This window comes from Capra hircus, chromosome 12, assembly GCF_001704415.2.
Source record: "Capra hircus breed San Clemente chromosome 12, ASM170441v1, whole genome shotgun sequence".
Classification (NCBI taxonomy): domain Eukaryota; kingdom Metazoa; phylum Chordata; class Mammalia; order Artiodactyla; family Bovidae; genus Capra; species Capra hircus.
Genome location: NC_030819.1, coordinates 50,132,351 through 50,146,472, shown reverse-complemented (window position 1 = coordinate 50,146,472; position 14,122 = coordinate 50,132,351). Strand labels below are relative to the sequence as shown.

General features: G+C 36.3%; 1 protein-coding gene across 1 annotated transcript in view; it reads right to left on the bottom strand.

The window, feature by feature from the left end:
• RNF17 (ring finger protein 17) overlaps positions 1 to 14,122 on the bottom strand; it is a 115,641-nt gene that overhangs the window by 83,558 nt on the left and 17,961 nt on the right. Inside the window, exons 4-7 of the mRNA XM_018056328.1 lie at positions 12,061 to 12,172; positions 10,868 to 10,948; positions 9,440 to 9,540; positions 421 to 592 (exon numbers count right to left, since the gene is read on the bottom strand). Of these exons, the coding sequence (XP_017911817.1) occupies positions 421 to 592; positions 9,440 to 9,540; positions 10,868 to 10,948; positions 12,061 to 12,172 (466 nt within the window). The remainder of the gene's footprint in view (positions 1 to 420; positions 593 to 9,439; positions 9,541 to 10,867; positions 10,949 to 12,060; positions 12,173 to 14,122) is intronic.

Sequence of the window (14,122 nt, the reverse complement as noted above, 5' to 3'; positions counted from 1 at the left end):
GAGTCGGGGGTTGGGGGTAAAACTTAAACAGCATTTTGATAAATTTTTAAGTTAAGAGTTGATAGTCATACCTGTCTATAAAAACAGAGTCCTATTTATTTTGCTACGCTTATTTGTTCTTGTTTTTTATTCAAGTGTCCTAGAAACAACTTTTGACTTAATACCATCCTATTTGTTCTCAGATTGTGTGTTATAAAGACTTTACTGCACCCTTTCCCTAAGTGGCAAATAATAATAAAAGGTCAAACAAAGTTATTAATGTTTATCTTAGAATTTAAATGCCTAAGAATTCTAAATTGATGCCAAAGTTAGGATAATCTGAAAAGCAAATTCTTGCAGTTAAGTCTTAGATATCATATTCCAAAGCAGGTAAAGTAAGCTACCACAGAAATAATTCACATTACAAACTATTAAAATTACCTGATTTAGGTCACAATATATCCTTAGAGAAGGTGCAGATTTTAACTCTCTTGCTATCTTCATAGCTGCATCCAAATCACTTTTTTTTGCTTCAATGTAGCTTTTAGTCACTATTATTTTTGATAAATAATTGTCTGTATTTCTTACTAACTCTTCACACAGGCTCTTCTTCCTTCATTTAAAATTAAGTTATTTTTCAATATTTCACAAACAATTTTATGAAAGCAAATGTATCATAACTCAAAAGTACTGAAAAGGTAATTTCAGTTTCATGAACTTAAATTTTAATATGGTTCATGAGACATTCAACTGAACTGAAATTCATTATAGTTGAAAGCTATGTATATGTAACCAGAGAAACAGTAACTTTTGTAGAAGAATATAGTTATGTTCCAGATACAGGTGTCACAGAACTGCAGAGGTAAGACAAACCCTAGATGAATCTACCACTTTTAAAAGTAAGAGAATCCTGGCTATCTTGCAGTCATTACAAAGACTATCTGTATTAATTTCTCACAAGGATCTACCTGCACATTTTAAAATTTCATAGGCAGATACATATTACATGAATTTGAAATAAGACTTTAAAATAGACTTCACCAAACCAACTTAGATATCAATTAACTATAATCTTCAAAGCTATCAGTTATGAAACTGAAGAGTTATTCCTTTATTACTCAAAAATTCTTTGTACCTATAGTGGAATTACTTTATTATAGAAATTAAGATATTTTGTACCAAAAATTATTGCTCATTTTATTCATCTTGTAAATGAATAAAATGATTTCCTCAAATCAAATCTGGCCTCAAAAATGGGGAATTTGCCACACTGAAGAGTAATAAGAATGTGCCACGGGCTCTGCAAGGACTTCCCTGATAGCTCAGATGGTAAAGATCTGCCTGCAATGCCGGAGACCCAGGTTCAATCCCTGGGTTGGGAAGATCCCCTGGAGAAGGGCATGGCAACCCACTCCAGTATTCTTGCCTGGAGAATTCCAAGGGCAGAGAAGCCTGGCGGGCTACAGTCCATGGGGTCGCAAAGAGTCGGACACAAGTGAATGACTAACATACACACATGCTCTGCTGGTGAAGAAGTATTCCAAAAAATTTTTAGTAATTACATATACAATTTATGAAAATCATTTATTTAGGAGATAAATGGTCTTTTTGATAAGCTTCAGATGATTCTCCCCAAAATTCATGCCCAGGGAGTGATGTTAGCAAAATGGCAGACTAGGAGACCCGAAGTCCTTGTTCTTCAATGGTGATGTCAAATGGCAGCTAAGAATTGGTTACAATAACCTTCTAGAACTGGAGAATGGACAAAGGTATACAGCAATGACACAAATGTGCAGTGGAAAAAAATCCACTTTCTTTATCAGCAGGACATTTCATTTCTTGTCCTTTTCCCAGACCTTTCCTCAGTGTGGTGCAGTCCTGGTCTGGAGACAGCAGCATACTTCCTGATTCCTTCCCTCCAAAGGGAGCATGCTGCTGCTGCTGCTAAGTTGCTTCAGTCGTGTCCGACTCTGTGCGATACCACAGACGGCAGCCCACCAGGCTCCCCCGTCCCTGGGATTCTCCAGGCAAGAACACTAGAGTGGGTTGCCATTTACTTCTCCAATGCATGAAAGTGAAAAGTGAAAGTGAAGTTGCTCAGTCGTGTCCGACTCTTTGCGACCCCATGGACTGCAGCCTACCAGGCTCCTCCACCCATGGGATTTTGGGATTTTCCAGGCAAGAGTACTGGAGTGGGGTGCCACTGCCTTCTTTGCAATGTCCTACTTTGTGGCGGGGGTGCAGGGGGAGCAAGGAGGTGGTGGGGGTGGGGGGGGAAGGGGGGCTGCCTGAAAAACCCTTTCACTTAATTTGGCACTCAGGCAGCAAGAGGAACTGAGACCACCCAAGAAGGTTGCAAAAAGATTCCTCAAGCATACAGGTAGCATACTCCAGGTTAGGCCACATGTTAGGTCAAAAAAAGAAAACAAGTCTTAATACGTTTTAAAAGACAGTGTATACAAGGTATCCTCTCTGAACACAAAGGAATGAAAACTAGAACTCAATAACAGAAGGAAACTGGAAATTCCACAAATACGTGGAAATTTAAGAACATACTCCTTAACACAAATGGATCAAAGAAAAGTAACACAAGGAGAGTATTTTGAGACAAATGAAAACAAAAAATCAAAATATCAAAATTTATGGGATGCAGTTAAATTGGATCTGAGAAAGAAAGAAATATATAGCTGTAAGTATATTAAAAAAGGCATCGCAAACCAACAAGCTAATTTTACACCTTTGCTGTTGTTCAGTTGCTAAGTCATGTCCGACTCTTTACGACCCAATGCACTGCAACACACCAGGCTTCCTTGTCCTTCACTATCTCCCAGAGTTTGCTCAAATTCGTTTTATTGAGTCAGTGATGCTATCTAACATCTCACCCTTTGCCACCCTCTTCTTCTTCTGCCTTCAATCTTTATGTTTACACCTTAGGAACTCCAAAATAACAAACTAAACCCAAAGGTGGCAGAAGGAAGAAATAATAGGATTAGAGCGGAAATAAGTAAATAGCCAGACAAAAATAGAGAAAAATCAATGAAACCAAAAGATGGTTCTTTGAGATTAAAATTCACCAATTTTAGAAACAGTGCCTAGAAAAGCAAGAAAAGAATCAATTTACTAAAATAAAAAATAAAGTAGGCATTCAGTTCAGTTGTTCAGTCACGTCTGACACTTTGCAACCCCATGAACCGCAGCACGCCAGGTCTCCCTGTCCATCACCAATTCCCGGAGTCCACCCAAACCCATGTCCATTGTGTCAGTGATGCCATCCTCTGTCGTCCCCTCCTCCTGCCCTCAATCTTTCCCAGCATCAGGGTCTTTTCAAATGAGTCTGCTCTTCGCATCGGGTGGCCAAAGTATTGGAGTTTCAGCTTCAACATCAGTCCTTCCAATGAACACCCAGGACTGATCTCCTTTAGGATGGACTGGTTGGTTCTCCTTGCAGTCCAAGGGACTCTCAAGAGTCTTCTCCAACACCACAGTTCAAAAGCATCAATTCTTTGGCACTCAGCTTTCTTTATAGTCCAATTCTCACATCCATACATGACTACTTGAAAAACTTTAGCCTTGACTAGACCTAGGACCTTTGTTGGCAATGTCTCTGCTTCTGAATATGCTGTCTAGGTTGGTCACAACTTTCCTTCCAAGGAGTAAGCATCTTTTAATTTCACGGCTGCAGTTACCATCTGCAGTGATTTTGGAGCCCCCAAAAATAAAGTCAGCCATTGTTTCCCCATATATTTCCCATGAAGTGATGGGACTGGATGCCATGATCTTAGTTTTCTGAATGCTGAGCTATAAGCCAACTTTTTCACTCTCCTCTTTCACTTTCATCAAGAGGCTCTTTAGTTCTTCTTCACTTTCTGTCATAAGGGTAGTGTCATCTGTATATCTGAGGTGATTGATATTTCTCCCGGCAATCTTGACTCCAGCTTGTGCTTCCTCCAGTCCAGCGTTTCTCATGATGTACTCTGCATAGAAGTTAAATAAGCAGGGTGACAACATATAGCCTTGACGTACTCCTTTTCCTATTTGGAACCAGTCTGTTGTTCCATGTTCAGTTCTAACTGTTGCTTCCTGACCTGCATACAGATTTCTCAGGAGGCAGGTCAGGTGGTCTGGTATTCCCATCTCTTAAACTATTTTCCACAGTTTGTGGTGATCCACACAGTCAAAGGCTTTGGCATAGTCTATAAAGCAGAAATAGATGTTTCTCTGGAATTCTCTTGCTTTTTTGATGATCCAGTGGATGTTGGCAATTTGATCTCTGGTTCATCTGCCATTTGTAAAACCAGCTTGAACATCTGGAAGTTCATGGTTCACGTATTGCTGAAGCCTGGCTTGGAGAATTTTGAGCTTTACTTTGCTAGACTGTGAGATGAGTGCAATTATGTAGTAGTTTCAGCATTGTTTGGCGTTGCCTTTCTTTGGGATTGGAATGAAAACTGACCTTTTCCAGTCCTGTGGCCACTGCTGAGTTTTCCAAATTTGCTGGCATATTGAGTGCAGCACTTTTGCAGCATCATCTTTCAGGATTTGAAATAGCTCAAGTGGAATTCTATCACCTCCACTAGTTTTGTTCATAATCAGTTTTACAGAAACTAAAAAAATTTGAAGGCAATGCTATGAATAACTATGCCAAGAAATTGGATAACCTAGATGAAGTAGACGAATTCCTACAAACATACCACCTATCAACACTGAATTATGAAGAAATAGAAAATCTGAGCAGATCAATAAAAAGTAATAAGATTGAATTAGTAATCAAAAGCTTCCCCCACAGAAAAGCCCAGACCAGAGGACTTCACTGGTGAATTCTACCAAAAATTCAAAGAAGAAAAAAAAAAAAACCAATTCCCCTCCAAAATACTGAAGAGCCACAGGAAACACTTTCCAGCTTATTCTGAGACCAGCATCACCTTCATACCAAACCCATAAGAAAACACTACCAGAGAACTATTGATCGGTGTCTCTTATGAGCATTAAGTAAAAATCTTCAACAAAATACTAGCAAATTGAATCAGCAGAACAATGAAAGAATAATACATCATGCCAAGTGGGATTTACTCCTGAAATGAAGTATAAGTATCAATTAATGTTATATAGCATATTAACAGAAAGAAGAAACCCACCCCCACCTCACAAGATCCTCTCAAATTATACAGAAAAAGGATATGACAGTCTCAACACCATTTCGGGATAAAAATACTCCAACGAGGAATTGAGGAAAACTACACCAACGTATAAAACTTACATAAGAAAATCCCACAGCTAACATTACACTGGATGATGAAAGACTGACAGCTTTTCTTCTAAGGACAGTAGTAAGAAAAGGGTGTGAGAGTTTACCACTGCTACTTAATATACTATTTTAAGTTCTAGCCAGAATAATTAGTCAAAAAAAGACATAAAAGCCACCCAAATTGACAAAAAGTAAGAAAGTGATGTCTTTTTGCAGATGACATGATCTTATAGATAAGAAAGAAAGAGAAGAAAGTGAAGTCGCTCAGTTGTGTCCGATTCTTTGTGACCCCATAGACTACCAGGCTCCTCTGTCCATGGGATTTTCCAGGCAAGAATACTACAGTGGGTTGCCATTTCCTTCTCCAGGAGATCTTCCTGACCCAGAGACTGAATCCAGGTCTTCCGCATTGTAGGCAGAAGACAACTGTGTCTAAGCCACCAGGGAAGTCTTATAGATAAAGATGTCACAAGAATAGTTGCAGGGCTAATAAATAAATTCAGCAAAGATACAGTATACAAAATAAACACACAAAAAATCAGATACATTTCTACATACTAACAATGAACAGTCCAAAAAGGAAACTGACAAAACAATTCATTTTATGAAAAGAATAAAAAGAAGATTGTACTCAGGAATAAATGTAATTGAGGCTGCAACAGACTTGTACATTTGCTGTATACTACATAACATTGCTGAAATTAATGAAGCCAAAATAAATAGAAAGATCTCTTATAATCATGAACTGGAACACTTAATATTTGTTAAGATGTCAATACCCAAAGCAATTTACAATTCAAAGCCAACCATATCAAAATTCCAATGATGCTTCATGCATAATAGAAAAACCCATCCTAAAAGTCACAGGAGATCTCAAGGGACCCCAAGCTTCGAAAACAATCCTGAGAAAGAACAAAGTTGGACAGCTTACACATCCTGATTTCAAAATTTGCTACAAAGCCACAGTAATTAAAACAGTATCCTACTGCCACAAGAACAGACAGATGGACCAATGGAAGAGAATAGAGAGCCCAGAAATAAATCTTCACAAACATGGTCACTGAGTTTTGACAGGAGTCCCAAGACCATTCAATGGAAAAAAGATCCATCTTTCCAACAAATGGTGCTGGGAAAACTGGATATCCATATGGTAAAGAATGAAGCTGGACCCTTCCTTTACACTATATACAAAAAGTAGCTTAAAATACCTCAAAGATCTATATGTAAAAGCTAAAACTGTAAAACTCTTAGAAGAAAACACAGTTGGAGAAAGTTTCATGATTGAAGATTTGGCAACAATTTCTTGGATATGACACCTAAACACAGGCAACAAAAGAGAAAATAGATAAACTGGACTTCACAAATTAAAAACATGTTTGGATCAAAGAATGCTATCAAGAGAGTGAAAAGGAGGGATTTGCCTGGTGGTCCAAGGCTAAGATTTCAAATGCAGGAGACCTGGGTCCAATCTCTGGGTGGGGAACTAGATCCCACATGCCACAACTAAGTCCTGGCACAGCTAAATAATTTAGTTCAACAATAACAACAGACAACCTATGAACTGGAAGAAAATATTTGCAAACTACATGAGCAACAAAGGCTTAATTTCTAAAACATACAAACAGCTTATACAGCTCAAAAAATTTTTTTAAAATGGGCAAAAGACCTAAACTGACATTTCTCCAAAGAAGACCATTACACAGATGGTCAACAGGCACATGAAAAGATATCCAACATCACAAATTATTAGAAAAATGGAAATCAAAACTACAATGAGGTATCCCACTTCCCACAAATCAGAATGGTCATCATCAAAAAGTCTACAGATAAATGCTAGACAGTGTGTGGAGAAAAGGGAGCCCTCCTATACTGTCAGTGAGAATGGAAACTTGGTGCATTCACTATGGAGAACAGTATGGAGGTTTTATAAAAAACTAAAAACAGTAACCATACGATTTAGCAATCCCATTCCTGGGCACATATCCAGAAAAGATGAAAACTGTAAAACTCAATACATGTACTTCAATGTTCAAAGTACTCAAAGTAGCAATATTTACATTAGCCAAGACTAGGAAATAATTTAAATGGATAAAAAAGATGTGATATATGTATATGATGGAATATGACTCAGCCATAAAAAAGTATTAATCAATGCCATCTGCAGCAACATGGATGGACCTAGAGAATATTATACTTACTGAAGTCAGACAAAGAAAGATAAGTGTCATGTATCACTTTTATGTGGAATATAAATGAACTTACTTACAAGTCAGAAACAGACCCACAGACATTTAAGGGTAGAAGGGACAAATTAAGCATTTTGGATTAACATATACACACTACTATATATAAAGTAGATAAAAAACAAGGACATACTGTACAGCACAGGGAATTATAGGCAATATCTTGTAATAACCTATAATGAAAAAGAATATGTATAACTGAATCACTCTGCTGTACACCTGAAACTAATACTGTAATTCAAATGTAATTCAAATTCAAACTAATACTGTATTTCAATAAAAAAATTTTAAACCACAAACAAAAGGCAAGCCACAGGAAGAAGAGAAAATATATGAAAATGATACATCTCATAAAAGACTGATATCCGTAATGTATAAAGAACTCCTACCCCATCAATAACAAAATAAACAATCCAAAAATGGGCAAAGGACTGGAATACATATTTCTCCAGGGAAAATACATAAATGGTCAACTAATAAGCACATGAAAAGATGTGCTCCACAATACTAGCTTATCATGGAAATGTAAATCAAATCTAAAATGAGATACCACTTCACATCCTCAAAATGGCTATTATTTTCAAAAAAGAAAATAGGATGTTGGTGAGGATGTGGACAAACTGGAACCTTTGAGCACTGCTGGTGGAAAAGTAACATGTGTGGCCATCACAGAATAAAATTTGGTAGTCCTTAAAAAGTTACACATAAAATTATTGTATGCCACCAAACTATACATTTTTAAATTTCAATTTTATTGGACTATAGTTGATTTTCAATGTTATATTAATATTAGTTTAATATTATTAACTAATATTAATATTAGTTTCAGGTATACAGCAAAGTGATTCAGTTATACATATAATCTTTTTTTTAGATTCTTTCTCATATAGGTTATCACAGAATACTGAATACATTTCTCTGTGCTATACAGTAGTTTCTTATTTATCTTATATATAATAGTGTATGTTTATCTCAAGCTTCTGATTCATCCCTTCCCCCACCACTAAACTGTATACTCTTAAACGGTTAAAAAGGTAAACTTTATGATGTATATTTACCACTATTAAAAACATTTAAGATGCATGCACATGACTTATTACCTTTAAACACCAATACTTTGGCCACCTGATGCAAAGAACTGACTCATTGGAAAAGACCCTGATGCTGGGAAAGACTGAAGGCAGGAGAAGAGGACAACAGAGGATGAAATGGCTGGATGGCATCACTGACTCGATGCACAGGAGCTTCAGCAAACTCCAGGAGTTGGTGATGGACAAGGGAAGCCTGGTGTGCTGTAGTCCACGGAGTCACAAAGAGTTGGACATGACTGAGCAACTGAACTGAACTGACCTATCACTTAGATAATATAAATACCAAATGTGAGATACCATAAATATCAAGGAATAAAGAATATCAACTGATTCATTCAGAGTGATGAACCTATGATCTGGGCATTCCAATTAGAAATTAAAAGAAGAAACAAAAGTCAAATAGACAAGCACCATTTCTAAATACCAATTTATCACAACTTTTATGAATCTGTCTCTTAAAATGCAAAATGTGATTAAAGATTACTTGAGATCATATATATCAACATTTTTAAGAAGGATGGAAATGTAACCATATGGTATGTGTTTAGAAAAATCATTATTATTTGCTCTTGATGCAAATAAACACATAAAAAAATGATGGCATTATGTACATGAAAAATTCTACAACAGGATTCAGAAATAGATAGCATTTTTCTGTGCTAACTGCTTTAAGAAAGAAATTATTTAACAGCTTTGGGACCAGAAGGCAAATAGCCTAACTTCATTTCGAAGCTGTAAACATCAGCTTGTAAGGGAACCACCCATTACCTTCTAAACTTGTTTAAAATCTACTAATTTTTTCCAATCTATGCAGAGAAATAAAATGACAAGTTGGTGTTAAAAACTTCAGTTGCACTGAGTCTATATTTTTAACTTATTACCTGGAATCAAGAGAAGTGAAAAGCTGATCAAACTGCTTTTCCAGAACCTCTTTAAGACAGACTGTCTCCTCTTTTGTTTGACTGTGTATGTGTTCAAGCATCTGGGAAAAAGATAATACAAAGACCTAATTTGGTATTTTTATTTTGTGGGAATTGTGTTATTCAACATAATTTTGAAAAGTAAAAGGTACTTTTTGGACTCTTTTCAAAATTACAGAAGAGATCAGATGATAAAAATGGGAAAAATCACATGGTTAAATTTTAAATCTTTGTTCTTGTCAGCAAGATCACATCTTTGTTAGTACTTTGTACTGATAAAATTGGCAAAAAGGACTAGAAAACCCACTAAGTTTCCTGAACTTCTCATCACTTTTACTCAGTACAGGAAATGGATCATTCTGGACAGCTAAGTTTCTCTCTGGCAGGATTCTTTAAATTTATAAAAACTTAAAATATAACATTAGGGGCTTCACTGGTAGTCCAGTGGTTAAGATTCTGCACTCCCAATGCATGAGGGCATGGGTTTGATCCCTGGTCAGGGGACTAAGATCCTGCATGCCACACACTAAAGACAAAAAAAACCTATATATATATACACACACACATATTTTAATTAAAATGTTAACTATTCCACAAATTTCCTTGTATTTTAAACAAAGACTCATTGCTTGAGATCTGTGACCTTTTTTTTCTTTTAATCTTTCCTTTTTGAAATGGTAATGTCTATCCTATGCCTGCTCAACAAATGCATTAATATTTTAGAAGCAGATAATTTACTAGTTTCACACATTCACAGCTGGAGAGGAATTTTGCCCCAGCACGAGTTATACCCTGAATCTCACCCATACCTGATTTAGAAGATACTTAGATGAGATTTTGGACTTAGATTTGATGCCAAAATTGGTTAAAAATTGGGGGATATGAGATGCAGTAAATGTATTCTGCAAATACATATGTTGAACTCTTAAATTCTATGTTAGCTACAATCTTTTGAATGCCTTGGTGGTGAATTTGCTGTTGGTAGGTGCAAGGAGCTTGTTCTCTGTCAATAAATGAGGGAAGTCTCTCTCTTGGGTTGATGGGCCAAGAAAGAAAAGAATCTAAAAATCTGTGTAACAGTATACAGCCAAATAATGAGCAGTATAAGAATAGTGATCTGCAATGCTTCCAAGACAAAAAATTCAGCTCATAGCAAACAGAAATTATAGCTCCTTAACAGAGCTTCAGTTTCAGCAGGCTGCCAACACAGATGGCATGAAACTAATCCTAGGAGGCCATGAGTTTTCCATTCTTTTTTATGATTCTCTCTCACTGGATTATCATATGTAAGCTCTACCTATCATGCTAAGCTCTACTACCTTCAGTGATACAGGTTAAAAGGGAACATGTCTTAATTTAGGATACAATGTAATCATCCAGAAAGCTTACTTTTACAGCAATACTTAATTGTTCAAAATTTTGGCCTGCTATCTTCAATGCTTCATCAATCTCTTCCACAGTTTTACTTTCCTAAGAAGGGAGAGAGGAACCAAATACAAATACAAAATATAAAAACAGATGCTTAGATAGACTGTAACAGTTGGAAAAACATCAAGCTACCATTTCATTTACAAAAGCAACCATCCATTACAGCAATCTGAAAACATGCAACAATGAACATTTTAGAGTTTTGCTGATAGTATTCCAGATTTTTTTTTTTTAGGTATCTTTCTGAAAAAATGGGATTATGTCCTATAACCATTTTGCAACTCAAAACTACCTGAAAAAAATTATCATGATCATAAATAATACATGTAAACAGTAACAGTTTAAGAAAATGAAGATTATAATCAGGCTATGTTAAGATTTAAACACTGGGGACTTCCCTGCTGGTCCAGTGGCTGGGAGTCCATGCTACCAATGCAGGGGGTGCGGGTTAGGTCCCTGGTTGGGGAACTAAGATCCCACATGCCAGGTGGTATGGTCAGAAAAGAAAAAAAAACCAAACACTAAAATTAACATACCGAAATTCCTTGATAAAAACAAAAGAAAATTCTTATGGGGGGAAAAAAAAGATTTAAACATGGAAGACAGTGCCCTTTCCTCCCCCAGCCCACCAATAATCTCCTTAATGAGATGACTTAATATTCCACTCAACAGCACTTTGGAATTTGTTCTGTTTCTAACCTTCAATTAAAAGAATATAGTATTTAAAGTTATCAAAAGCCATAACTGATAAAATTCAATCTTCCAACAAGAATTACATCATCATCAGTAAGTGCCACTAGGTCTTTTAGTTGCCATTAAAATAACTGGAAAATCATACTTAGAATTTGGAAACTTGTATTTTATACAAGTTTCATAAAATCTGAATTCAATAACTAGGTTCAAAGGGAATACAGGTAAATATCAAGAGCACTAACAGCTGATCAAAGGCAGAATGTGTTGACTTGGAAAGAAAACAATTGTTGAGGCATAGTTTAGAATAAAATAAGAGACTGAAGCAAGGAGTGCAGGTTTACCTTTAAACTTCCCCAAAGAATCTGAATTATAGGACCCTTGAGAGCACAGGAAAGTCAAGCTATTAGAGAAAAGTAAAAATGTTTGGCTTCATCTCACTTCATAAATTACATTTCTCATACCTCTATTACAGCTGATGGGTTCAAAACAGTCCTGGGTGTGGAGGCTGAATGTTCTAAACCAACAGTTTGTTGATGAGCAGTCTTTTCAAAGTCCTGAGAACAATTCCTCATCCTGGAAAATGTCAAGTACATTATTCTAAGTATCAACATTAATATAACAGTTTTAATCTTCTATTTTGATTTTTACCCTCTATAAAAAATAATTCTTATGATGACTTATAAGGACATTTACAATGAGTTCTCAATTACCTGTGAAAAGCAAAGAGAGGAAAATCATTACTAGACATATTTTCATATAAAAGCTAACTTTAATCAAGAATTCAACTTGTTAACCAACTCCTAAAAATAACAGCTTATAGTATAAATTGGGCATTAATTTCTTAATCCTTTCTCCTTCCCTGATATTTTTTGGTAGTGATGTTGATAATCACTTAACTGTCTTAAGCTCAATTAAAGTAAGTATACACACAAATGCCAGCTATATGGATAAGAAAGCTGTGGTACATATACACAATGGAGTATTACTCAGCCGTTAAAAAGAATTCATTTGAATCAGTTCTGATGAGATGGATGAAACTGGAGCCAATTATACAGAGTGAAGTAAGCCAGAAAGAAAAACACCAATACAGTATACTAACACATATATATGGAATTTAGGAAGATGGCAATGACGACCCTGTATGCAAGACAGGAAAAAAGACACAGATGTGTATAACGGACTTTTGGACTCAGAGGGAGAGGGAGAGGGTGGGATGATTTGGGAGAATGGGAATTCTAACATGTATACTGTCATGTAAGAATTGAATCGCCAGTCCATGTCTGACGTAGGGTGCAGCATGCTTGGGGCTGGTGCATGGGGATGACCCAGAGAGATGTTGTGGGGAGGGAGGTGGGAGGGGGGTTCATGTTTGGGAACGCATGTAAGAATTAAAGATTTTAAAATTTAAAAAATAAAAAAAAATTAAAAAAAAATAAAATAAAAAATAAATTGAAAAAAAAAAAAATGTACTTATAGGCCTGACTAATGAGGTAATAAATTTACCAGGTAATTTCAAATGAAAAGCAAGCTGCATTTCTTGTCCATAGATGATAAGAGTTTTTGCCTATTTTTTATCTTTATATCCTTACGTTGGCTAGCACACTGTGTTTGGTGAATAAGTTAATCATAGCCTAAAACAGCTTACAGAAGAAACTATGATAACTGAATGTTACTCTTGTAGGAAGAAATGATAAAAGTAATTTTTAAACATTCGATTACTTAAAAAGTGGATATCCATGTTCTTGAAAATATGTGAATGCATTAGCCATAAGGAGTCCATCATTCAATTCCTGTTTCAAAATATTAAAGAAAAATCAGGAAGGCAATGCATCATGTAACAAGGAACACTTCTATTTTAAAGCATATCACTATTTAAACCAAACTCTACTGAAATTAGGAAATAGGAGTTTTTAACCTAAGTATACTTGACATGGAGATCTAATTTGAAAACTGGCAATTGGGAAAAAATTGGGATACCTAAAACAGATTCATCTACTTATGAAAGTAAAATTTCACTTTACAACCATATTTGACACTACATGCATCTAGACAAAAGTACAATCAGATTTGGCTTTCATGTTTAAAAAATAAGAAAGCTTCACAAGAAATTCCAGATTTCTGTTTTGTCTTGAGAAGGATAACCTGGCACCACTGGGATGTCTTAACAAGTAGCAGAAACTGGCTAGAGCTGAGTAGGGGCTCCCTCCTCTGAAGTGGGTGCACAATCCTTGAAAGTGAAAGTGAAGTTGCTCAGCCGTGTCCAACTCTTTGCAACCCCATGGACTGTAGCCTATCAGACTCCTCCGTCCATGGGATTTTCCAGGCAAGAGTGCTGGAGTGTATTGCCATTTCCTTCTCCAGGGGATCTTCCCGACCGAGGAATCGAACCCAGGTCTCCCACATTGCAGGCAGACGCTTTACTGTCTGAGCCACCAGGGAAGCTCTGAAGTGGGTGCACAATCCTTCAGTTCAGTTCAGTCGCTCAGTCGTGTTTGACTCTTTGCGACCCCATGAATTGCAGCA